This window comes from Hyla sarda, chromosome 1, assembly GCF_029499605.1.
Source record: "Hyla sarda isolate aHylSar1 chromosome 1, aHylSar1.hap1, whole genome shotgun sequence".
NCBI classification, from domain to species: Eukaryota; Metazoa; Chordata; class Amphibia; order Anura; family Hylidae; genus Hyla; species Hyla sarda.
In genome coordinates, this window is record NC_079189.1 from 572099807 (window position 1) to 572127036 (window position 27230).

At 43.1% G+C, this 27230-nt stretch overlaps 1 protein-coding gene and 1 long non-coding RNA gene across 6 annotated transcripts in view; one reads left to right on the forward strand and one right to left on the reverse strand.

Annotated features, from left to right (window-relative positions):
* The window catches only part of CTIF (cap binding complex dependent translation initiation factor), a 212115-nt gene that overhangs the window by 110330 nt on the left and 74555 nt on the right, over positions 1–27230 (forward strand). For all 4 annotated transcript variants that reach the window (XM_056543792.1, XM_056543812.1, XM_056543799.1 and 1 more), the window contains exon 9: positions 23073–23529. In XM_056543792.1, coding sequence (XP_056399767.1) covers positions 23073–23529 — 457 coding nt within the window. The remainder of the gene's footprint in view (positions 1–23072; positions 23530–27230) is intronic.
* Positions 1137–27220, reverse strand: LOC130294232 (uncharacterized). Of its 2 annotated transcripts, XR_008848441.1 has the most exons (4): positions 27124–27220; positions 24831–24886; positions 9167–9312; positions 1137–1336 (listed from the first exon to the last, which is right to left on the reverse strand). It is a non-coding gene; the product is annotated as an uncharacterized LOC130294232 (long non-coding RNA). The 2 variants fall into 2 exon arrangements; XR_008848442.1 differs by lacking the exon at positions 9167–9312.

Here is a 27230-nt window from a genome sequence, read left to right on the forward strand (position 1 = left end):
GCAGTTTTAATTGTAAATTTTAAGGATTTCTTTTCTGCTTCAGTGTTAGACCATTTATGTGATGGGCTTCATATAGGATTCCTTGTAAAGTGTCCCCACTTGTCTGGTTTTATCTTCAGTCGTTATTTTTGACACAGGCAGCACAGAAGGGTCCAAACACTGGGCCCACATTTTCACCCTATTATATCAGTGCTCAGAGACCAAGTTGTAACCTACAGACTCCACCAGTCTCTTGTCCTCCTCCCACCAGACTCCTCCATCTGCCTCTTCCCGCCAGGCCCCTCTGCCTCTTCCCGCCAGGCCCCTCTGCCTCTTCCCGCCAATATAGGTCAGGCCATTTCTTTGGAATTGTGAATGGACACTAATAAAATGTAAATTTTAAAATGTATATTTTTGCTGAAACTTTATCATTGGTTTATTCTACTTCAATAGCTCAAACCTGTAGAATTTCAAGGACTAGTTAATAATAAAGTCATTGCGAGCCGTGTTGCACGTACGTTTACTGGAGTCAGTATGCGCCATTCTTGAGAAATATGGAGAAGGAAATAATCTACAATGTTTATTCACTAATATGTGCTTCCCATAAGCGGCTGCAGTCAATAGACCGAGCTGGGTGTGTTCTCTTATTATACCCCCAAATGTTGGAAGGAAATGGGATCTATACAAGTGCAGACACATCCCAAGTAAGAGGAGACGTGGGAAAGTCTGTCCACAAAGGACCAGTCTCCGCACAGCGCGCACTATTGTCTGACCTACGGTAACACTCTGCGTCTTGCTCATGCCTGAAATAACCTCACTTTTAAAATTATCAGTCAGAGGTATTGTTTGCTGGCATTTTTAACCCATTTTAGTGACAGACCTAAATTGGGCAAATGTTCCTAGAGCCCTAACTTTTATATTTTTCTGCGTGATGAGTTTTTAATAGTAACCTTTTGGGGCACATGTAATTTATTTAACTTTCATGAACTTTTTTGGGGGGATGTGAAAATGCCTGAACATTTAGAATGCAAAATAAAAGCATAGCTGTATACTGTGGGTTGGCACAAATATTGGGCTTGCAAATTAATGTGGTTTTTTGTTTTTGTTTTGTGCTATTTTTCATACAAATAATTTGCTTGTTGCCTGTTGCTGCAAAGGTCATAATATTTTTATTTTCTATCCATGGAGCTGTATGATGGTCTATATTGTGCCAGACGACCGGCAGTTTTTGTTGGCACCATTTTGGGGTACAGTGTGGAAGTCTTGGAACCTCTGCTGTCAATATCACAAGGGGGACCCCGGCAGTCTTAGTTTAGGCCCTGACTGTTCAGACCGGTTTTGAAGGCACCAAGGAGACCTATACAGTATAAGAAAGGTTGTTTTAATCACAGTGTACACATACATTAACATTTAATAGGTTTTCTAGAGTTTATAGGTTTATGGGGAAGAAATGTAAAACCTGCTTGTAAATGTAAAGATCCAGATCTGATGCCATATACAGTCATAGCCGTAAATGTTGGTACCCCTGAAATTTTTCTAGAAAATGAAGTATTTCTCACAGAAAAAGATTTCAGTAAAATATGTTTTGCTATACACATGTTTATTCCCTTTGTGTGTTTTGGAACTAAACCAAAAAAAAAAAAGGGGGGGGGGGGGAAGCAAATTGGACATAATGTCACACCAAACACCAAAAATGGACTGGACATAATTATTGGCACCCTTTCAAAATTGTGGAAACATAAGATTGTTTCAAGCATGTGATGCTCCTTTAAACTCACCTGGGGCAAGTAGGTGTGGGCAATATAAAAATTACACTGGAAATCAGATAAAAAGGAGAGAAGTTCACTTAGACTTTGCATTGTGTGTCTGTGTGTGCCACACTAAGCATGGGCAACAGAAAGAGAAGAGAACTGTCTGAGGACTTGAGAACCAAAATTGTGGAAAAATATCAACGATCTCAAGGTTACAAGTCCATCTCCAGAGATCTACAGTGGGGCAAAAAAGTATTTAGTCAGCCACCAATTGTGCAAATTCTCCCATTTAAAAAGATAAGAGGCCTGTAATTTTCATCATAGGTATACCTCAACTATGAGACAGAATGAGAGTTTAGAAAAATACTTTTAACCATAAGACTACGGCATTAAGAATGTCGGCACTTGGCTCATGGTCTACATGTGACCTGTCATGGTCCAATATGTTTGCTGACCACCTGCTTTAGAGTCTGCCAAGTCATGGACACACTGGGGGATATTTATCAAAGGATTTAGACTGGGTATTTTTGTGTCTAAATTTGTCGCACAAAGTCGGTCTAAATATGTGCGACTTTTGCTCTAGAGGATTTTTAGAACATGATGCGTTCTAGTCTATTTTAGACGGAAATGCATTGGTGCTGAATTTATCAAAAGCGACTTTTCAGCGACAAGTCGCATCCGCTGAAAGTACGCCAAAATGTCAGACCATGCTGGAGCAGGTTTAAATACAGTCTAAAGCATAGATCCTGAAGTCCATGCTTTGAATTTATCAAGAGCCGTGCGACTTTAGATAAATTAGGCGCAGAATAGACCGGACTAACCCTCTGTAGTTTGGTCTATATTGATGCGGGACATAGACAACTTTGATAAATCTCCCCCACTGTGTCACATTCCAATGTGCACACTGTCCTATAGCCTTAGGGATTTCCAGGCACCTGTGGTAGTAAATTAATTGCAGAATTTCAGATTTAAGGGACATAAACTCTAAAATGGTAGAAATTTAGAAAAGATCACGTTTAGCACAAGGTTTCAAGATGGGAATTCATGTTGGTGTGCAGAGGGTGGTGGTTATTACCATCTGGAGCTTGTTACAATGTAAAAGACCAAACAACAACAGCTACAAAAATTCTATATTTATCCTTTTTGCAGAAAATGTTAACTGGGTTCCCCTTCCACGATTCTAACAGCTGCACTTCACACAATGTAGCTGGTATTTCGCAGCAACACATAATAACCACAGTGGTTCTGTCAAGAGCAAATCGCGGTTTCCGAAAAGAACCTACGTGAATAAAAATGGAGAAAAAATAAATAAAAAATTCTTCAGAAATAGCCCACCGGCTTGTCAGAGCTGACATGTGTTCCTTATTTACTGTGAGGTCCTCGGAGTACGTTTTGATTTACACACAAATGTGTTCCTCTCGGCAAGAAAACAGGAAGTCATGGTCCCTTTTTTTTTTTGTATTTTACTTCATTTTTCCCCCCCCCTCCTTTTCAAGAAAATGTGATGGTTTCAGTAATGTACCAGCAATTATTCTTCATGACTTAAAAGTAAAAGATATAAATGTCTCTCTGGTTTTATTAATTCATTTGAAGCGCAGACAAAAGACACTGGCGTAATTAGGGCTGTTATACGTCGGCCTATATTGAAGAAAGATGTTTGGAGGCCACCTCTCGGCACTTTAATGGCTTCCTTCAGACATCACAAGCACAAGTGTTGCTTTTTCTGGATATTTTGTGTGTTCAGGAACAGTTTTAGTTCTTTGCAGAGCAGAAAAGGAATGCAAATTACTACTTTTATTGTATGTGCAAAGAAAACAAAAAACCTGACATGCTTATTTTTGGAGATTTTTTTTTGTTCACATGCTCTTGCATTAAATCTATACTCGGTTGCCTTTTTATTAGAGCCTAATCTAATTGAACCCCCCTTGGTCTTCAGAACTGCTGCAATATATCAGTGTAGATCCATAGATCCAGTGTTGTACCTTGCCTTAGCGAACCTGGAACCTGCCTGGAGGGGGGGGGGGGGGAGGGGACAGGTGGGAGGAGCAGGCTGCCAATACCAGAGGGCCAGGAGCAAAGATGGGGCCGCCTGGTACAAGTGCACTCGCTCGTTAATGGGAATCCAGGATTGTCTACTTGTCCTGGATCCCCAGGCGATAGAGCACGCAGCTAAAAGTGCCTCTCGGTTCTACAGTTAAAGACAGTTAAAAGCTTCCTCTTAGTGTAAGCCACAGGACCTGCTCTGAGATGAGACCTTGACCTCTGACCCAATGCAGTGCAAGCACCATGATGTCACTGATCTGCGCCTGCACTGTGAAGGGAGAAAAACTAAGCCTGGCCTTGCTACATATCAACCTACTTACAGTCATGGCCGTAAATTTATGCATCCCTGAAATGTTTCCAGAAAATGAAGTATTTCTCACAGAAAAGGATTGCAGTAAAATGTGTTTTGCTATACACATGTTTATTCCCTTTGTGTGTATTGGAACTAAATCAATAAAGGGAGGAAAAAAAGCAAATTGGACATTATTCACACCAAACCCGAAAATCAAATCAAAATTGTGGAAAAATAAGATTGTTTCAAGCATGTGATGCTCCTTTAAAGGATATCTGCAGCGTGATTAACACTTATCCCCTATCCACAGGAATGGTGGATAAGTGTTTGATCACCAGGGGTCCGACCGCTGGGACCCCCTGTGATCTCCTATACGGGGCCGTGGCTGTCCCGTGCAGGGGGGCGTGCCAGCCGCAGCATGACGTTGCGGCCGGCACGCCTCCTCCATACATCTCTATGGGAGAGGCGGGGAGGCAGCGTTAGTGCCTCCCCCAATAGAACTGTATTGGGATGGGGAGGAGACGGGGCATCACCGTCGACCTCTAGGTCGACGCTACGCGCCCTAGCGCTCACTATGAGTGCTAATGGCGGCGCCCCGTTAGGGAGATCGCGGGGCAGTCCCAGCGGTCGGACCCCCCCGCGATCAAACACTTTTCCCCTATCTTGTAGATAGGGGATAAGTGTATATTGTGCTGCAGTTGTCCTCTAAACTCACCTGGTGCAAGTAACAGGTGTGGGCAACATCAAAATTGCACCGGAAAGCAGATAAAAAGGAGAGAAGTTTGCTTAGTCTTTGCATTGTGTGTCTGTGTGTGCCACACTAAGCATGGACAACAGAAAGAAAAGAGAACGGTCTGAGGACTTGAGAACCAAAATTGTGGAAAAATATCAACAATCTCAAGGTTACAAGTCCTTCTCCAGAGATCTAGATTTGCCTTTGTCCACAGTGCCCAACATTATCAAGAAGTTTGCAACCCATGGCACTGTAGCTAATCTCCCTGGGCATGGATGGAAGAGAAAAATTGATGAAAGGTGTCAATGCAGGATAGTCTGGTGGATAAGCAGCCTCAAACAAGTTCCAAAGATATTCAAGCTGTCTTGCAGGCTCAAGTAGCATCTGTGTCAGTGCGAACTATCCGTCAACATGTAAACTAAATGAAATGCTATGGCAGGAGACCCAGGAGGACCCCACTGCTGACACAGTGACGTAAAAAAGCAAGACTACATTTTGCCAAAAAGAACTTGAATAGGCCAAAATCATTCTGGGAATATGTCTTGTGGACAGATGAGACCAAGATAGAGCTTTTTGGTAAAGCACATGATTCTACTTTTTACCAAAAACAGAATGAGGCCTACAAAGAAAAGAACACAATACCTACAGTGAAATATGGTGGAGGTTCAATGATGTTTTGGGGTTGTTTTGCTGCCTCTGGCACTGGGTGCCTTGGATGTGTGCAAGGCATCATGAAATCTAAGGAATGCCAATGGATTTTGGGTCGCACTGTACAGCCCAGTGTCAGAAAGCTGGGTTTGCATCCGAGATCTTGGGTCTTCCAGCAGGACAGTGGGGGAGATTTATCAAAACTGTGCAGAGGAAAAGTTGCCCAGCTGCCCATGGCAACCAATCAGATATTGTCTTATATTTATAAACAGGCTTCTGCAAAATGAGAGGCAATCTGATTGGTTGCTATGGGCAACTGGGCAACTTTTCCTCTGCAAAGGTATTGATAAATCTCCCCCAATGACCCCAAACATACGTCAAAAAGCACCCAGAAATGGATGGCAACAAAGTGCTGGAGAGTTCTGAATTGGCCAGCAATGAGTCCACATTGAACACCTGTGTGAGAGATCTTAAAATTGCTGTTGAGAAAAGGCGCCTTCCAATAAGAGAGACCTGGAGCAGTTTGCAAAGGAAGAGTGGTCCAACATTCCGGCTGAGAGGTTTAAGAAGCTTATTGATGGTTATAGGAAGCGACTGATTTCAGTTTTTCCAAAGGATGTGCAACCAAATATTAAGTTAAGGGCGCCAATAATTTTGTCCAGTCCATTTTTGGAGTTTGGTGACATTATGTCCAATTTGCTTTTTTTCGTCCCTTTTTTTGGTTTAGTTCCAATATACAACAACAAAATTCCCCAGGGATTCCAGGGCAAATTATATGTGACAACAACCTTTAGGGGTCGCCCCCCAAGGGGTTAACCCTAAACTAGAAACCCCCCTTAAAACTAAATTTTATTAAGTAATTTAAAATATATGAGCTCCGGTATAGTGATCTAAAAGCACAGCTAGTAGTTGCTTAAATCGTATGTTAGCACCCTATAACTTCTTGGGTAATGATATTGTGCTTTTATAGCACTAATCTGCGGATGCCACTATATAGATAGAGAAGCACTGTAAGCTGCTAGTTAAAATATGAATAGCCCTCCGCTGCCCGACGTTTCGTTGGATGGACCAACTTTATCAAGGTACAGAGGCTAAGGTACTTAGCCTCTGTACCTTGATAAAGTTGGTCCATCCAACGAAACGTCGGGCAGCGGAGGGCTATTCATATTTTAACTAGCAGCTTACAGTGCTTCTCTATCTATATAGTGGCATCCGCAGATTAGTGCTATAAAAGCACAATATCATTACCCAAGAAGTTATAGGGTGCTAACATACGATTTAAGCAACTACTAGCTGTGCTTTTAGATCACTATACCGGAGCTCATATATTTTAAATGACTTAATAAAATTTAGTTTTAAGGGGGATTTCTAGTTTAGGGTTAACCCCTTGGGGGGCGACCCCTAAAGGTTGTTGTCACATAGTTCCAATATACGCAAAGGGAATAAACGTGTATAGCAAAACATGTTACTGCATTCCTTTTCTGTGAGGAATACTTCGTTTTCTAGAAAAATTTCAGGGGTGCCAACATTTACGGCCATGACTGTAGCTACCTGCCTAGCTTCCTGACTACCTACTTACTTAAGCACAATCCTACCTGGCTACCTGATACAGCACCTTGCCAGAGGCGCAAAGGGCACTAGGTATGTCTCTGAATACTATATGACCCTAGTGGAAGGTGCATTGTCTTGCTTGACAGTCAGCTTCTTCTTTCATTGGACACATGGCTGCCATGAAGGGATGAACTTGTTTGGCCACCATGCTTAGATTAGCCCTACTGTCCAAACATCCATCCACGAGTATCAGAGGGCCCAGGGTGTGCCAAGAAAATATTTCCCACACCAGTACATCACCTTAACCAGCCTGAAATCTTCACACCTGATAGAAAGTATTCATCGGTTCATTCTGCCTGCACCAAATTCTGATCCTTCCATCAGTGTGGTATCACACAGATCTGGTCTATTTGACCAGGCAATGTTTCTCCGCTGCTCAGTGAAATGATTTCTTCAATAGGGTTCTTCCGGTCTCTTACAGGCAAGAGATTGTGACAATAGTTAAGAAAAACATTGAGTCAAGGGAGTATGACTTCAGCTTATCATTGTTTGGACTCACGAACAATGGACTGCACTCTTGGTCCCTTAGTAGGTTAGCAATGTATACCAGTAGGGGCATATGGCAGAGCTGGGTGGGAAGCAGATGTAATCACAGGACATGACATGCTGTCTACACAGTAGAGCATACAGTACCTGTTACTGGTTGTCAGACAGGAGATGTGACCCAGCTAAGGGTTTAAGATGTTTGGATGCAACTGAGCTGGAATGATCTGGTTGGCACTGCAGGGATATTGCTAGAGTATTATCTTTATGTGCAAAAAAAAAAAATCAGGAGCACTTCTTGAAGACAAGAATTCAGTAGATTGCACATGTACAGTGTAATATTTTAAGATAAACAGTGTATCCTTAGGCTTATGCCTCAGAACTTATAAGGGTTTCTTTTTATTAGTTTTATTACAGTAAAGACATAACTATTAGTGTACATGTCTTTCAAAAGATTTTTAAAATTCTGTCTAATTTTGTTTTCTTAACCATTCAGAGTGGAGTGGAGACAATGTGATTTTAGTGCTCTCTCTCTGTCCTGTAGAGTCCTCTCCATGGCACACAGCTATTATTCATTCTCTCCATTTTGAGGGGAGGGGGTTGGGTCAGGCTGTATGCCAGTAGTATTCACAGATTATTCCTCCCTTAGTTGCCTAGCCAATCACATCACAACAATTAGTCTTCACTGCTGTACCTTGACATAGTGCTGGTAAAAGTGCATTGAATAGGTTTCACTGTGCTGGGGGATGATTTACACAGTATGCTACTATAAGATGGTATTGGGGGCGGGCGAAGGAGTGTTGTGTGAGCAGAAATGCAAGAAATTGCAGCAGCAATGAAGGGGTTACGCTAAGCACGAAGTTGGTGGTGGTGATGGTGCTGCTGCTGAGAAGCTAAAGGGGGGATTACACTGCAGTCTTGAAAGGGAATCCTTGATTTACTTTTTAAGTACAATGTGGATTCTCTTCAAAAGGCTGACTGGCTCAACTTGCAGCATGGATGGTCAGCTCAATCCTTGCCCCTTGCGTGGCTCCCCCTGTCATTCCTGATACCAGCATGACTCCCCCTTTTATTCAAGGTCCCCTGGCATGTTGCCTATAGAGGAGCAGCTCCCATAGACTGATCTAGATAGGGGTTGGTCTTTTCAATGAGGATTCTCGGGATGTTTTACTGTACTAAAGTGTTATTTCCCTTAAAAAACCCTAAAAGGGGTACTCGGCCACTAGACATCTTTTACCCCTTATCCTTTTGATAGGGGATGATGTATGATTGCGGGAGGTCCGGCCACTGAGACCCCCTCTGATTTCCAGCCTAGCACTCCGGCATTCTAATCTTCTGCAGATTTGGTGCTGCTGATATCAACGTAACAAAATAATTGAACACAGCTTTAAATGTGCAGCAAATACACTGTGTGTGTGTGTACCAAAAGGTCAATCACAGAAAATTGTAAGCCTTGAATACACGTCCACTTTTTATATTCCAGGGCAGATATTTTTCATTGACAGCGACTTTAACAGAAACTCCTAAAAGCACCAATGTATTTAGCCTAGTAGTACAGTGTAAACATGATAACAGATGAACAAACATGTATGTTTGCTTCTCATGATGCTGACAATAGCCGCTTACCCGTCTGTGTTGTCTACTTGAAGGACATGCAGGCACACTGCGTACTGTCTCCCAATAAAGGCAAATTCCATAGGCATGTACATGACTTGTGCGCCAATGCTCCATGGCCTGCTGCTGTGCTTAGTCTGCGCTTAGTCTTTATTTTCCTGGAAGTTTCAGGAGTTTGTTTAATACATTTTATAGACAGAACATCACATTGTGTGGGTGGTTTGACTGTTGTCTAGTCTGCACAAACAATGGAAGAAAATGCAAGGTTGCTGCTTATGTATGGCCTCTTCTCCAGTGTAACCAGTGGGAGTTGAAGAATCCAGCCTAGTCAACTATCCCAAAAATAAATAATAAAAATTGGGGGGGTTAATGGTGCGGGTGATTCTGCCGCACAGCATTATCCTGTATTATCCTTGCATCACAGTTGAGATGCTGCCATTGACCAGGTCTGGTGGGAGGTAAAGGAGCCCAAACACCTTCAGTAGCTGGGCATAATCCCACAGCTGTTTTTTCTGACCCCTATACGCATGCATGCTCTGTTTAAGGCAGTGTGCATGTGTTTTTAATAAGGAGAGGAGAAAAAGTTGTTGCTAGACAGTTTATCTCAAGGGAGAACATAAGGATCGGGCATTGAAATCCACAATTCCTGATCCCCTTTTCCACAGGAGAGTATCTGGAGCCCTTTATACTCATAAGTTAATCAACCAGTACTGCCAAACTCAACTGGTTTAGACACCTTTTCGCTAGCTAGCATGTATAGAGGGTCTTAAAGGAGTACTCTGCCCCTGGACATCTTATCCCCTATCCAAAGGATAGGGGATAAGATGTTTAGTAGGGATCTCGCCGCTGGGGACCCCTGCTATCTCTACTGCGGCACCCCACTTTGCTTCGTGCCGGATGACTGATGATGCGGGGCGAAGGCTTGTGATGTCACGGTCATGCCCCCTCAATGCAAGTGTATGGGAGGGGCCATGACTTTCATTGAGGGGACATAGGCGTGACATCACGAGCCGGGCACGGCTGTGATGTCACAAACCTCCGGTGCTGCACCCGATGCTCTAAACAAATGGCGGGTTCAGTAGGGAGATTACGGGAGTCCCCAGCGGCAGGACCCACACGATCAGGGGTTAAGATGTCTAGTGATGGAGTACCCCTTTTAAGGTCCTACATTCTCAGTGGCGATGGAAAACCAGCTGATTTTTACTGTGCAGCTCTAGATGTGATTGTATCAACTATTTTAGTTTTTGGTGAGACAAAACAGGTGTACTGGTAGTAAAGGGTCTTCACAGAAAATATTGATGAGCAATTTTTAAAATGGTCCAAATAATATTTGGCTGGTAAGGTTCTGTCTCTATCATAAAGTGGTCACAGCACTCCAGTGAATAATGTCTATGGCGGCGTGGTGCCATATATATGATAGTGGATGCGGTGGCATACAGAAAACATGAGGGGCAACATGGCAAGATCAAAATGGGCCTCCTATAATGGCGACTGATTTTTTTCCCCCCCAGGATAGAAGGGCCTGCTTCCTATTTCCCCTTACTTTCCCTTCTGCACATTGTCCTACCAGTAGCTAAATAAAAATGGGTTCATCTAGGCCTTGGCCCCCTCTCTCCAGTGCCCTTCAGAGGTCATGCTTGGTACTGCATCTCAGTCCCAATAGGACCAGACCCACTACAAGCATTAATGTACAGCACTGTGTCTTGGTGCGCAGTGGGGATGTACTCAGTAGGGTTGTAGCACTTGCACTTCTATAGAGTGACCACCTGAGGCATGCTTCTATTGGCTTACTTTAGGTTTTCAAGGTATCTTGCATGGAAACAATCATCCTTACGGTCACCTTAGATGACATTTTTTGACAGTGACCGGCCTCGTCACCTCTGAATATGCATCAAAGGCCTCCGAAATGACAATCCGCAGCTCAGATCCTTCCATTAAGCTTCCTGGCTATTTGTAGAGCTTGTCATTTTTCTATTAATGACCGACATGAGGACCCCTTAGACCGATATAGCCGCTCGCAGGAATGCAACTAGTTATAGATTTCAGGAGAGAGTGTGTTATTCTTGGTTAATGGGAAAGTGTTTTACAGCTGATGCCGATCTGTAATTATATGGCTGCTACATTCCAGAAAAAGTGCCGAAACCCAATCCAAATGTCAATAATGCCCGACTGTAAAAATACCACCAATCTGGGCGAGTGGGGTGGGGGTTTCAGTCATGGATAATGTAGCAGATGCCCATTGTAGCGCCATTGTCCTTAATGTATTAATTGGGTGGGTTAAAGGTGGGGGGTAATGTCTCCATAAGCAAACATTATAACTGACCAGCCAATGTACAACTGCTGAAAAATAGCATGAAGGCTTGTGAATGATGCAGTCCTGCGACTAAAGTCGCAGGACTGCATCATTCACAAGCCTTCATGCAATTTTACAGCAGATAGAAGTCCACTTGCATGCACAGTCAGCTTGGCTTGTTTCTTAAAGGGTTACTCCAGTGGGAATCAACTTTTTTTTTTAAATGAACTGGTGCCAGATTTGTAAATTACTTCTATTTCAAAAATCTTAACCCTTCCACTACTTATCAGCTGCTGTATGCTCCAGAGGAAGTTTCCTAATTCTTTCCAGTCCGAACCACAGTGCTCTCTGCTGACACCTCTGTCCATGTCAGGAACTGTCCAGAGCAGGAACAAATCCCCATAGCAAACATCTTCTGCTTTGGACAGTTCCTGACATGGACAGTGGTGTCAGCAGAGAGCAGTGTGGTCAGACAGAAAATAACTATACAACTTCCTCTGGAGCATACAGCAGCTAAGTACTGGAAGGGTAAGATATTCATATAGAAGTAATTTACAAATCTGTATAACTTTCTGGCACCAGTTGATTAGAAAAAAAAAAAATTTCCACTGGATTACCCCTTTAAGTTGGGTGTATACATTAGCTAGAAAGAAGATTATATGTATTATATGTTGGATTGTAACTACAAATATGCCATACACCCACCACTACAGGCATAAAAAAACATTGTTCTTTTTCCATATTTTGTTTTTGCATTGAATTGAACAGTAGTTTCGCATAGATATAGCAGAATAAAATCCCAACCAAAAAAATGAAAGAATTTGCATATATGAAGGTCGCCTCTCTGACTGCAGATAAATCATGTGAAATCCTTTGGGATTTTGCAGGGAGCTTGGCCGTGTCCTGGTTATGTCATTTTTCAGCTATTTACATATGAGGTGTCTGAACATTTCAGCTATGAATATATTTTTTTGCTAATTCCTGTATGCCATAGACTACCCATTATAAGTCTAGTTTTAGCAGCCCACAACGAGTTAATGCAGAACATCTTTCCTGCATACAAAGAACGAGGTCATCCTGGTCTTTTTATGTAGGCTCGAATCTAACAAGGGAGCAAAGAGACTGCAGTAACTATGAAGTCTGTGAGCCATCCTCTCATTTCCATACTGGGTCACAACCAATGTGGTGGCCATTACTCCCAACATCCCCTAACTCCTGAACACTAAATATGGCTAGTTATTAGGCAAAGTTATGTTTAGAACAGTTGCATTTTTCTGATACAGCACTACAAAAATCTATTCAGCTTTCTCTTAACCCTTACCAGTCTCTCCCTGTCCCCACAGCATGATGCTGCCCCCACCATGCTTCACTGTAGGGATGGTATTGAGCAGGTGATGGGCAGTACCTGGTTTCCTCCAGACATGATGCTGTCCCCACCATACTTCACTGTAGGGATGGTATTGGGCAGATGATGGGCAGTGCCTAGTTTCTTCCATACATGATGCTGCCCCCACCATACTTCACTGTAGGGATGGTATTGGGCAGGTGATGAGCAGTACCTGGTTTCCTCCAGACATGATGCTGCCCCCACCATGATCACTGTAGGGATGGTATAGGGCAGGTGATGGGCAGTGCCTGGTTTCCTCCAGACATGATGCTGCCCCCACCATGATCACTGTAGGGATGGTATTGGGCAGGTGATGGGCAGTGCCTGGTTTCCTCCAGACATGATGCTGCCCCCACCATGATCACTGTAGGGATGGTATTGGGTAGGTGATGGGCAGTGCCTGGTTTCCTCCAGACATGATGCTGCCCCCACCATGCTTCACTGTAGGGATGGTATTGGGCAGGTGATGAGCAGTACCTGGTTTCCTCCAGACATGATGCTGCCCTCACCATACTTCACTGTAGGGATGGTATATTGGGCAGGTGATGGACAGTGCCTGGTTTCCTCCAGACATGATGCTGCCCCCACCATGATCACTGTAGGGATGGTATTGGGCAGGTGAGGAGCAGTACCTGGTTTCCTCCAGACATGATGCTGCCCCCACCATACTTCACTGTAGGGATGGTATTGGGCAGTGCCTGGTTTCCTCCAGACATGATGCTTTCCCCACCATACTTCACTGTAGGGATGGTATTGGGCAGATGATGGGCAGTGCCTAGTTTCTTCCAGACATGATAAATGGTATTGGGCAGGTGATGAGCAGTGCCTGGTTTCCTCCAGACATGATGCTGCCCCCACCATGATCACTGTAGGGATGGTATTGGGCAGGTGATGGGCAGTGCCTGGCTTCCTCCAGACATGATGCTGCCCCCACCATGATCACTGTAGGGATGGTATTGGGCAGGTGATGGGCAGTGCCTGGTTTCCTCCAGACATGATGTTGCCCCCACCATACTTCACTGTAGGGATGGTATTGGGCAGGTGATGAGCTTTATTGCTTTGCTTTATCCAGACGTGCTGCTAAGAATTGAGGCAAGAAAAATCAATACTGGTGTAATCAGACCAGAGAATCTTGTTTCTCACAGTCTGAGAATCCTTTTAGATGTTTTTTTGCAAACTCCAGGCATCTGGATCTCAACCAGAGTGACCATTGGTTTTTGGTCACCTCTCTTACCATAGCCCTTGTACCCGATCACTTAGTTTGATGGAACAGTGAGCTCTAGAAAGAATCCTGGTTGTTACAACTTTCATCCTAGTTGTTCCATTGAAGGATTATTGGTACCTTTTGTGCTCTTGGGAACTTTCAGTGCAGCAGAAATATTTGTCCCCCTCTCTTGACCTGCACCCCCACACAATCCTGTCTCTGAGCTCTACAGACAGTTCTTTCCCCACCCTCATGGCTTGGACTTTGCTCTGATATGCATTGTCAGCTGTGAGACCTTACATAGACAGGGCTGTGTCTTCCCAAACCCTGTCCAATTATCTGAATTTACCACAGGTGACTCCAATCAAGATGGAGAAACAGGTCAGAGATTATAAAGAGAAATGGGAGGAGCCAGAGCAAAATATCAAGTCGTAAAGGGTCTGAATACTTATGTCCATGTGAAATTTATAATAAATTGAAAGAACTAAAATTTATATTTCCACGTTCTTATTATAGAGTATTGAGTGCAAAAAGATGGTAGAATAAAAAATGTATTTTGTCACAAGGCCACAACATAAAGTCTAAAAAAAAAATTAAAAAAAAGTTGAAAGGAACTGAACTTTCTGAATACGCTGTATGTTGTTTATGTATGTCATACATAAAAGGAGCGGATTTGTGTTGTTCTCGTTTCTGACACAACGCTCCACTATGACCATTATGGAGGCAGTGCTGTTCAGGAGAAGCTTTCTGAGTTTCCACACAATGAAAGTGAAGTAGCAGGCCGGCATTCATCTATTGTAGCTCTGGCCATTTCTATCAGGCTTTTGTGTTGTATTATATATGTATTTAAGGCTTTGTGTCCTTATACTCAGACAACTCCGATAAATCAGATTCCAGCTACAGTGCTACAGACCGATAAATATACCTGATAAGTCCACTGCACTAATATAACCATTATTTTTACATGAACTCCAAAGATTCCTACTCTTATAGCTTCTATTACAGGTACTGTAGCTTCTAGTTACATTATAGAATCTAGCTGACAGTCTTCTCACCACCCTGATGCTTCATCAGCCCCCTGCTATGTACTCTCTTCACACCTCTTACCTGAATTAAAGTGCAGCCTATTTTGCAAATAAGAATCCTGCTCAGCCATACGGTATGTCCTCATTCACTCCTCCAAGCCCTGGACTTCACAATCACAAGTAGGGATCTACCAATACTGGACCTTTGCATGAGTACATGTAATCGTACAAATGTCTGACACCTGCCGAGGGGACCCCCTCCAGCAGGTATCACGGAGGTACCCTGTGCACGCTACCCAAACTATGCAGCACGCTCACCAGCTGAGCGTGAGTTATAGCTGGGACCCGTACCTGACATAACCGATCGTAGGGATGTCCGGCATTAACCCTTTAGACGCCGGGTTAATCTGAATTAACCCCTTCCCTAATAAAAAAAAATAAAAAATAAAAATCAATTCCACCCCCCCCCCCCCCAGTTTAATTCAAATTTAAAAAAAAGTTTTGGTTTTTTAACTTAAAAAAAGCTCTTATTAAGACAAACACCCTTTTTTCCCATAAAAAAATATATAATTAAAAAAAACTGTCACATGAAAAAATTATCAGTACTCTTAGTTGGGCCCTTATTTACAATTTTTTAATTCCCTACAATTTATTTTCCACGGTATTTACTAAGGTTTCCCTACATTTTCCACTTTCCCTACACTTTGCTTTTTTGCACATGCTCTGATCTGTCTGGTTTTCCTCAGCTCAAATCCACCACATTTTATGTGGAAACCTTCGTAAATATGTTGGGTTGTTGTGAAAATGTCGGGAACACGCCCCTTTTTCGGAGACCACGCCCCCTTTCCCCGGCAGCCACCCCCCTTTTTCGGGTTTTGTTAGCAAAATGGAGAGTTAGTCAGGGTTTTTTCAATTCTGGTGCAAAATCTTGCGCAGACAGAATTTCTGGCCCAATCTGGGGCACAACCCGACAAAACAAGTCGGGTTTGCAATAGTAAATGAGGGCCTTGGTCTTAAAAAAAAAAAAAATTTAAAAAATTTAAAAAAAAGTATGGATCGACCGATATTGATTTTTTTAGGGCCGATACGATAATCTTTGACCTTTCAGGCCAATAGCCAATAACTTATACCGATATTCGGCTATCGGTGTTTTCTATCACCCTTGTTGTTGAATTGAGGGTGGTCTTGTAGTTGTGTTTTTCAGATAGTACTATATGGTGGTCTTGTAGCTGTGGTTGTCTTATATTGCGAGTGGTGTTGTACCTGTGGTTCTTGTTTCTCCCCTAATGTAAATCATAGGATGATACTGTATCAGAAGTGGTCTTGTATCTGTGGTTGTCTTGCATCGTCCTTTTTGTTGTAGTGGATATGGTACTGTTGTATCGTAGGTGGGCTTATAGCAGTGGCTGTCCTGTATTGCCCATGGTGTGGCATTGTATTGTGACAGAACGGACATATATAGCCATTTACAAAAGACAGAGGCTGTGTATAAATAGACAATATATATCCTATCTATTGAGTTTTATGCCTGAATACTGTTAATATAACAGACTAGTATAGTATACTTAACATTCCCTTATTAGAATGGATTTGTACTGTGTTATTCCCATAAAGATGTGGATTTAACAATAATTTTGTGTGTACGGTATTGGCTGCAAGGGTACTGCAGTTAAATTTCCATACATTTATTTAATTTATTTATTTTTGACTTTTTTATATATTTGTATCCTTATTATTAATAAAATATTAAATAATTCTAATTCCAACTGGACTGGACACATTAATCTTTTCATATCATTAGAATTATATATAACTCAGGATTACACTTGAGAACAGTATATACAGTTTTTACTTTTTTTTACGTTTAAGGTTGTACAGAGGGTACACCACCTCCATGCCGTAAGGCTTCTCATGTTTTCCCTATTTTTACTTTTGTAGAGCTACCTACTTTTTTCTTTGATTCTTCTTGCACCTAGATTTGTCTTGTATCTCCTTTTGGTGTTGTATTAGGGATAGGTTTGTATTGCCATTCGGTTGGTATGGTATTGGAGGTGGTCTTTTATCAGGGGGATGGTGTTGTATCAGAGGTGGATCTTGTTCCTGTGGTTGTCCTGTGTTGCCTGTTTTATCTGTGATGGTTGTATATTGGCATTAGTATTGTACTGGTAGTGGTGTTGATGTTGTGTTTATACCAGAGATGGTGTGTTGGGGGTATTATTTTTAGGGTTGTATTGGGGTCATGCCCTGACCCCTCAGGCCCTGCACTAGGCATAAGACAGTATAAGATTTGTTCAGAAGTGTTCCTTAAGTTTCCTTGGGCTTCAGCCTTGCATTCGAGAGACTTTATTTAAACAGTCCAGGCTGTGACACACTCGTGTTCCTTTCTATGAAAGTGCTAATCTGCTGTGCTGACACCAAGAAGAACCCCCATCCCTGGATACCAAAGACATCATTCAACAGTTCCATATATTTAGAAACCCCAAATTGAATAGCAATGCAGACTCCACAGGGAATAGAACTGCAGCAGACATGAGATTCCTGCTACCGCTCATTTGTTTTTCTTTGGCCCATTGGGAATCGGTGCTTGAAGGAGAGAAGAATTAGCACATCTCTCCATAGGAGCTTAATCCGGCAGATGAAGTCCTTGTGTTTCATGAGCCGCCATACATTTGTCAGAGGTCAATCCTTGTAAATGTCCAGCCCCTCATCTTCTGCCTTTCACTTTATCCCTGCATCTTGCTTGAACCAGGGTCTTGTGATTCCGAAGAGAGTCCTTGTTGGCTTCCGGAGTCGGATATTTCCTAGGCTTAAGTGGAACTGGCCATTGATGTCTGACTATCTTCTATTCCTATACACGTCTCGATCCAATCTCATAGTCTGTACTTCCAAAGATGGGGGGGGCTTTACAGCCTTTAAAGGGGTACTCCGGTGAAAAACAATTTTTTTTCATATCAACTGGCTCCAGAAACTTAAACAGATTTGTAAATTACTTCCATTAAAAAAATCTTAATCCTACCAGTACTTGTCAGCTGCTGTAGTTGAGTTGTTCTTTTCCATCTGACAACAGTGCTCTCTGCTGACATCTGTCTGTCTCAGGAACTGTCCGGAGTAGGAGCAAACTCCCTTAGCAAACCTCTCCTGCTCTGGACAGTTCCCGAGACAGACAGACAGGTGTCAGCAGAGAGCACTGTGTTCAGACAGAAAATAACTCCACTTCAGCAGCTGATAAGTACTGGTAGGATTGAGATTTTTTTTATAGAAGTAATTTACAAATCTGTTTAACTTTTTGGCACCAGTTGATTTAAAAAAATTAAAAAAAAGGAAAAATTCCACTGGGGTACCCCTGAAACAAGCCAAGCTGATGTCTGTGCTGGCAACTGGACTTATAACTGCTGCAAAATTGCACTAAGGCTTGTGAATGATGCAGTCCTGCGTCTTTAAGGATGAATATTCATGGACGGGCGGCACTGACATCACAGTGCCACTAGGCTCCTGAAAACCCCGCCCGTGCCAGTTACAGCCACATTTGCATATATATAGAAAAACTAAGATTGCGGGCGAACGGCCAGATGGATCCAGTCAAGGTAGGGATCATATGAATCAGCTTCCCATGCACTATCCATCAGCGTGGTTAGTGCGGGAGGGAACATGTGATTTTTCCTTTTTAAGTTGAAGCATACTTGGCATATTAAAAGAAGAAAAAAGATTTTCAAAATTTCTTCCTAAAATTCCACAGTTACACAATGGGAGGAATTTATCAACTTACATGCACCTGTAATATCGCGTATACATTGTGGAGAGATTTATCGAAACCTGTGTAGAGTAAGAGTGGTGCAGTTGCAATCTGCCTCCTCCCTGTGCCAGTCACTACACTGGTTACCAATTCAGTCCAGAATACAGTACAAAATCCTCAGTCTCACACACAAAGCTCTCCACAATGCTGCACCTCCCTACATCTCCTCTCTCATCTCCGTCTACCATCCTACACGTTCTCTCCGATCTGCTAATGATCTCACACTAACATCTTCTATAATCCGAATTTCTCACTCCCGTCTCCAAGACTTCACTCGTGCTGCACCGGTTTTCTGGAATGCTATCCCTCAATCCCTCAGACTCAACAACAACATCCATAGTTTCAAACGTGGCCTAAAAACACATCTCTTCAGACAGGCCTATAACAGTCTCTAATTGGCCCCAACATATCCCCAACATATCCCCAACATATCCCCAACATATCCCCAACATATCCCCAACATATCCCCAACATATCCCCAACATATCCCCAACATATCCCCAACATATCCCCAACATATCCCCAACATATCCCCAACATATCCCCAACATATCCCCAACATATCCCCAACATATCCCCAACATATCCCCAACATATCCCCAACATATCCCCAACATATCCCCAACATATCCCCAACATATCCCCAACATATCCCCAACATATCCCCAACATATCCCCAACATATCCCCAACATATCCCCAACATATCCCCAACATATCCCCAACATATCCCCAACATATCCCCAACATATCCCCAACATATCCCCACACCTCTTGTTTAAATAGTTATTGTGTAATATTATGTCTGATACTTGTCTTTGTTTGTACCCCATAATTGTAAGCGCTGCGGAATCTGTAGGCACTATATAAATAAATAAATAAATCTGATTGGCTGCTGTGGGCACTTAGTGTGCTTTTACTTATCGCATTGACTTGCGCCAAAATTATCTAATTTTATCCTATATTATAGTCTGTGCAACTGTGCAGAGCAATTTACAATACCCGGAGTGAACTGTGATGATGGAAAGGATAGGCTTCTAGTAGAGAATAGTGGGAGTTCAAGGTAAGGACAACTCCCTAGACATTGCAGGAAGTTTTTACAATAAGAGGAATACCTCCCAAAAAAACGAGCAGTGCAGGGAAACCCTGTTGAAGTTCACAGCTACCACTGTCTCTCTTCCTGCCGATCAACATCCCATAAGTTGTTGTACAAGGGGAGTGAACAGGAATGTACATTTTCCCAGAAAGACTGACAAGTCAAGGTGTTTTCACTTTCACTTAAGAAATAAAAAAAAGTTTGGGACAGTGTTACCCAGTTGAAATAAAAGTCTTATTGTTGTTGAATGTACTCGTAAGGCCCCTTTCACACTACAGGTATCATCCTGTAAGAAATACCTCAGTTATTACTCCCGGCAAAAAGTCCTGAAAACGGCCGTCAAAAAATCCCATTCATGTGAATGGGATTTTTTGAACATCCTTTTGCATCAGGCATGTCTGTTTTTACTAATGTCAGTTATTTTTTCCGGCACAAAAGACTGTGCATGGACTCATTTTTGGTCCAGCAAAAAAAAATGGTGAAAACCCGGACGCTAAAATTTAACATTGAAGTCTATGGGAACTGGATGTTGAAGAAAAAACATCCGTTTTCATCAGTTATTGTCAGGTTTTTTTAACGTCCGTTTTTTGTACTGAGCATGCTCAGTACAGCTTTACAAAAAAGGGTTAAAATCCTGATTTAAAAAAAAACTGGATGTAACTGGTGGTAACTGAAAAATAATGGATGATGGTCATCAGTTATCATCCATTATTACCAGTTATTGCATCAGTTTTTCTTTTCATCTGTTATATTAAAATAACGGCAGTAAAAAAGCAGGATGATACCTGTAGTGTGAAAGGGGCCTAACAAAGCGCGACTGAGTCCTAGTCCTGGCGGTGTCAATAGAGCATCAGCTCGGCAGGATTTCAGGCACCCCGGGGATTTCATGGTCGTCTCGCAGTGAAACACTTTAATTGGGAAAGGCTGGGGCGGGCCGAATCGGTTTGTTCAGGAGGATCTATAAAGTCTCTGCTTCTTCCTGGTCTGTCCTGGGCTCCGAACATGATAATCCCTCCTGGTAACAAAATCAGGATGCTTAGATTTGTTTTCCTACTTGTGTCATATGACCTCTGACTATAACGCTGTGGTAATCTTTTGGTAATTAACGGTCATTCTCAGTTGGGATAGGTGTCCGTATCGGATCACGAAGGTCCACCCACAGCTGGGCCCCCACTTTACTTACCCAGGCGCAGCGTTATGCATTTTGTTGCGGCTGTGTCTGGTACTTCGGCATGCAAATTCAGTGATTTGAATGGGAATTCAGCAGTACATGGTAAGCCATCAATTAAATGAATGGTGCTGTAACTGGTTAAACCAGTGTTTCCCAACCAGGGTGCCTCCAGGTGTTGCAAAACTACAATTCCCAGCATGCTGGGAGTTGTAGTTTTGCAACACCTGGAGGCACCCTGGTTGGGATACACTGGGTTAAACAATGAACGATTGCACAGCCCCTTCTTTCTGCTGACTTATGGCATTGCCCGGGGTCCCCTTATGGCAACCAGAGTGTATGCATTGTAGCCCTTTCCCATTCAACAAAGGAAATAAGGAGCGGGTGGGTAAGATCAGCTGTGTGTGATGTACAGACATAGGGGGAAACTTATCAAAAACTGTAAGAGGAAAAGTTGCTGAGTTGCCCATAGCAACCAATCAGATCGCTTCTTTCATTTTTCAGAGGCCTTTTCAAAAAACAAAATCTGATTGGTTGCTATGACAGGTTTTGATAAATCTCCCCCATAGACTTTCTGCGGATGCATACATCACGTGCTCAGCAGAGCTGATCAGAAAGTAGTATGGTACTCAGCTGAGTGCATATGGTGCCCCTTTGTTTAAAGGGGTACTCCTCTGCTCAGCGTTTGGAACAAACTGTTCCGAATGCTGGAGCCGGGAGCTTGTGATGTCATAGCCCCACCTCATGATGTTACACCCAGCCCCCTCAATGCAATTCTATGGAAGGGGGTGTGACAGCCATCACGCCCCCTCCCAGAGACTTGCATTGAGGGGGCAGGCCTATGAGGTCACGAGCTCCTGGCTCCAGCTAAGCAGCGGAGTACCCCTTTAAGAAATCAGTTGAGGTCTCCACCTCTGGGCCCCCACTAATCAATACTTATGATATGTAATACATTTTTTTAAGACAATAGGTAGCCCTGAACCTAGGTCTTGGTGGAATCCCTGATGCCCTCATTGTAAGTCATTGGATCCAGTTCATACATGTAATAGACCACACTATGGATGCAGTAGGACAGGGATGGGAAACCTTTTTTTCTTCCAATGGCCATTTTGATTTTTTTTCCGCTCATTCGGGACCTTACAGAATTATCTACTTAAAGATAAACTGCTGTATTTGGTCAAATATTTAACAAACTCATCCAGTCCCCTCATCCGATGGCTGGAGTTGCTTGTCTTTGGTGAGGTGTGTGACGGTATTCATGATGTTGATACTCACAACTGCTTTTCCAGGTTGGCATTGATCAGTCTGCATGTAGCTTATGTATGTATGTAGGTAGGACAGACCCTGAAAATGGCTTTCCCCTCTGTAAGTAGTGTGCCCCCCCCCCCCCTTTTTGGGAGCTTGCTCCCTGTACTTAGCTTCACCCCATCTGTATGTAGCTTACTGACTAAAGGTAGCTTGTCCCCTGTTGGCAGGATTCCCCTGAATGTGGCTTGCCTCCTGTAGTTAGACCCCCCCTCCCTCCTTTCGAAGGTAGTTAGTCCCTTTAGATAGGGCCCCAATATTCTCCTTCCTTCTCTGCTGCCTCACTGCTGTCATCTCCTGCTTCCAGGCCGCAGGAAGCTTTTTCCTGCAGCCACTGGAGATTGTCCTGGCACTATCTTTCCCACCGGAAAGCTGTGGCACCCTGATTGGTAACCACTGGCGGACCAGAGCAAATGATGTTGCTGGCCTTTTACGGCCTTGAGCCTTACTTATCCGAACCCTGAATTAGAACAACATTGTTTCTGTTAAAGCAGAGCCTCCTCTTGTGGCTGCAGACAAACTGAGGTGTGTAATTATAAGGGATATGTACACTTTTGCAAATATTTTCTTATTATATTTTATTTATTTATTGCTCCAATGTATAAAAAAGTCAAAGATTGCCCTTTCCTTTTGTCATCTTTTTTCTAGGAAACAGAAAATGCAAGGAGGGAATAAACCACAGCAACAAACACAACAACACAACGAGCACCAACAGGTTCCTGCCAAACACAACACCAGGGAGCACCAGAAACAGTACCAAGGATGCCAAACACCGCATTCCTCAGGCAAGCCGGGTCACCATGGCTATAGCCAAAACCGCCGATGGCACCACAACCAGAAGCACTCGCCAAGTGACAAAGACCCACAAAGACATGCCAAAGACACAGAGAGCCTGACTATTGAGGATGCTTCAGTTTGCACAGTCCATGTCCCCCTAGAAATTCACCGTAGCACAGAGACTACCGAAAGACAATACCACCAGACCAGCAGCAACGAATCGGAAGCTAAACGTAAAGACAGTGTTCAGAGCAGAGATCTGGATAGGCCGAAAGTAAACCTGCTCCAATCCTCCAAAGACCGACTGCGAAGACGTCTCAAAGAGAAGGTGAGAATCTGGCTTGGGTGATGAACTGAGCTACAGTACAACAGCTATAGTGTATTGCGCTCTGGATTATTGTATTGTGAGGGTTGTGCTTTCTTCTACATCACGTAGGTCCAGTATGAGCGTTACTTCTCCACTAAACTGCATCGCCACCCCATCCACCTTTTCCTAAGTAACATTATGAAGCAGCCACCATACCGTAGTTTATTACAAAAGGTTTATACTTTCTTGTCCTTATAAACAGAATAAGACAGGACTTGTTATAGGCCTAAACTAAGTTATGTTATGTGCAGGAACTGAGGGGGTGATGCCTGTCACAGTGAGTCTGTTAGGTAACACCCCCGCAGTATTTGCTGCACATAATAGGTTAGATTTACTAAAAGTTTCTAAAACTATTAATGCTGTTAAAGGGTACGTTCACACGTGCAGATTTTGCTACCCATTGAAGTCAATGTGTGAACGTACCCTAACAGTGCACTGAATCTGTCCCAGGGGTTCATGCTGTATAATGATGTATTTTTAGTCACACTTGTCTACCTTTTCACCACCTGTTGGTTGGCTTAATTTGTTCCAAAATTTTAACACAATTTTGGCAAACAGTGCCATATAGCAAGTCCTGCCTCTTCCACAATCTTTAGGTGCAAGCCATGCTGGGTGGTACAATTGTTGAGGCAAGCATATGACACCCTGCAAGTTACGTGCATTAGCTCCATTCTAATAGGGCTTGTGAACTGAACTCGCTGAGCATTGTACCGTTGCACTTGTACCACCCAGCACGGCCTGTACTTGAGCTAAAAAAGAAAATTGTGGCCTTAAAACTCTGAATATACACATTAATGCATGTGGTTCAAGTCATGTGAGCCAGGTTTTTTGGGCACAAATTGCACCAGAATTCCGGAGCATTTGACATAGTGAAGCATTTGCTCCTTTAAGTGAATATTCATTGTCATTAAGAATTGTCAAAAGGTGTGAAGATTCTATTTGTGTATCTTTGAATCAGATATGCTAAGATATATTGTCCTGTATACTTAAGTCCAAAAACATTATGGCTCCATTTGAGTGGAGTTCATCACGGTCGCCCCATTGTTATATTGTTTGGTGGGAGTTTCTGGCTATGGACGCCAAGTCATGACATCATCAAACGGTGACAGGTTTAGCCTTCACTTTTGCATCTTCCCATTTCCTGCCATGTATAGCAGTCTCTCCCTGTACACTATCATCGGCCGGCCGGTCACTATAGAGGCGAATACACTGAACTGCTCTTAGATCTCAGGGTCGGTGTTTTCCTGATAAAGACCACGTACGTGTGCAGAAAACATCCTGTTATGTGACCGCCGTGACGTTGATCAATGGAGTCATTCTGGAAAGGAGAACAAAAACACATTCTGTCATGTAAATACTTTGCGGATCATTTTTCAGTATTTCTTTATTTATTTTTATTTTACAAATTTTTTTTTTTTGCTGTAGGGAAATTTTGTCAGGTTCTGCTTCTTGTTTTCTGAAAAGAGAGGAAACCAGGGCAGCAATGACAGTGGAATTGACCACTGCATACAGTATTCCCCTACCAGTGGCTCTCTGGCTCTTCTATCAGGACATGCAGTGACTTGTAGTTTTGCAACAAGTAGAATGTCACAGGTTGAGGAATATTTGCTTCGGATAACGTGCTGCCCACCGGAGGACTACACTGACTAGTGGTCAGATTTCTATAAGTTGGACCCCCCCACCCCCACCCCCACCATCAGACCCTATCTACAGACTAAAGATGTGGTGTACTCCCTTTAAAGGAGTATTCTCTTCATCAAACATTATCCCCTATCCCCAGAATAGGATAACCAGTTTAGAGGCCCCCACTAATCACGAGAACAGCGGAAAATTGTCCCAAAACCCCACAGAGAAGCAGTGTAGTATTGGCCATGCACACGCGGTGCGATCCATTCATTCAGGCACGTTTTCCTCTGTTCTGGTGATCAGTGGCTGGGTCCAGTGGTTCAGACCCCTACTGATCACCTTGTTCTCCCCTATCCTGGGTATATGGGAATACCTCTTAAGTTTACACTGTACAAGAATTAGGACACATTGCTCATCAGGCAGCGGAGGTGTCATTAATAAGTAGCCTTGTTCCTCCATTTTCCAGGCTGCCCGCTACATCTGTATTTTTTAATCCCATTTTCGCTCTTCTGAAAAGTTGCCAGCAATTATCCGGAATCTAATTTGGGAGCAGAGAAAGCTGCACATTAAGGCGCCAGATGCGCTCCCTAAAACTATTACATCTTTTAATTTTTCAGCCCTTGTTTTATTAAGCGGTGTTGTTTACCCTGGCTAATTCTATTGAGCTAAAGGCAGGCTGAGGACGGGGCATGGGATGAAGGAGAATGAAGGAGCGCCATGAATGCAGATGACCAAGCGCAGCTTAGTGTAATAGAACTTCGCTCTCTCATCTATGTGGCCATAGCTGTAGAGTAATGGATGGAAGAAAACAGTCAACATAAAAGGGAAATACCATCCCTGCACCATGCATTAGCATTATTTTAGTTGTTAACAATCCAGGCAGGTGAAAAAAGTCAACCATTTTGGACCTTGCTCTTTTTAACTTTTACGGTCGCATTTTTTGGGTCCCTTCAACAATATTTTTATTAGGGTTTTTACAGTAACAAATGTATTCGGTATTACATTTTCTCAATATGGAAAAACAAAGGAAACAAACATTTAGGTTTCAGCAAACAAACTATCAAAAAGGAAATCAGATGTCCACTTCGTAATCAGCTTATTGTTGTATAGAACGTAAAGAAGGTTAATAGACAGGAAAAAATATATGTAGGAAGCAAAGTCACTTTGTGGTTTTGCCACTTGTTGTATTTGCCAATTCTTATCTCTCCTCCTCTTTGCTCATCTTCTCTAACACAAAGAAAACCAAAAATGGGAAAAAGTATCAATTTTGTCGTCTCCAATGCTAAAGCATGAGAAAGTATAGGAAGTGAAAAATTAGCTTAAAGGGGGTACTCCGCTGCTCCGCGTTTGGAACAAACTGTTCCGAACGTTAGAGCCGGCATCGGTAGCTCGTGACGTCATAGTCCCGTCCCCCTCGTGACATCACGCCTCTCTCTCAATGCAAGTCTATGGGAGGGGGCGTGACGGCTGTCACGCCCCCACCCATAGACTCGCATTGAGGGGGTGAGGCGTGATGTCGCCATGAGGGGGCGGGACTATGATGTCACGAGCTGCCGGTGACGGCTCTAGCGTTCGGAATAGTTTGTTCCAAACGCTGAGCAGCAGAGTACACCTTTAAGGTTATTTCTGAGGTAGACGACAAAGCTTGATGCTCCAGACACCTCCCACTGCCCTGTCTACTGTCAAACTAAAGCGGACTATACACACAACAGCTGATGACCAAACTCTCTTGGTGCCCACACCAATTTCTCCCAATCTACTATTCGCATGAACACTCAGCTTGGCTCATTGGTTCTCAGTGGTAAAGGGCAGGGGCTGGGCTGCTGCCACACTCCTCAGGCGACAGCTTATCTCCCATAAAGCAAAAGGATCACATAGTTGAAATCCAACATCCTTCTCTTCTCCAATATCATTCACCAGGGAGGTCACCTTGCACGTTAGATGGTCTTCAAAATCTTCTGGTTCAGCTCAAACCTATCTAGCATATATGGCCAGCTTCTAACCTGCTTTCTTCGCACTCTTAGGCTGTGTTCACA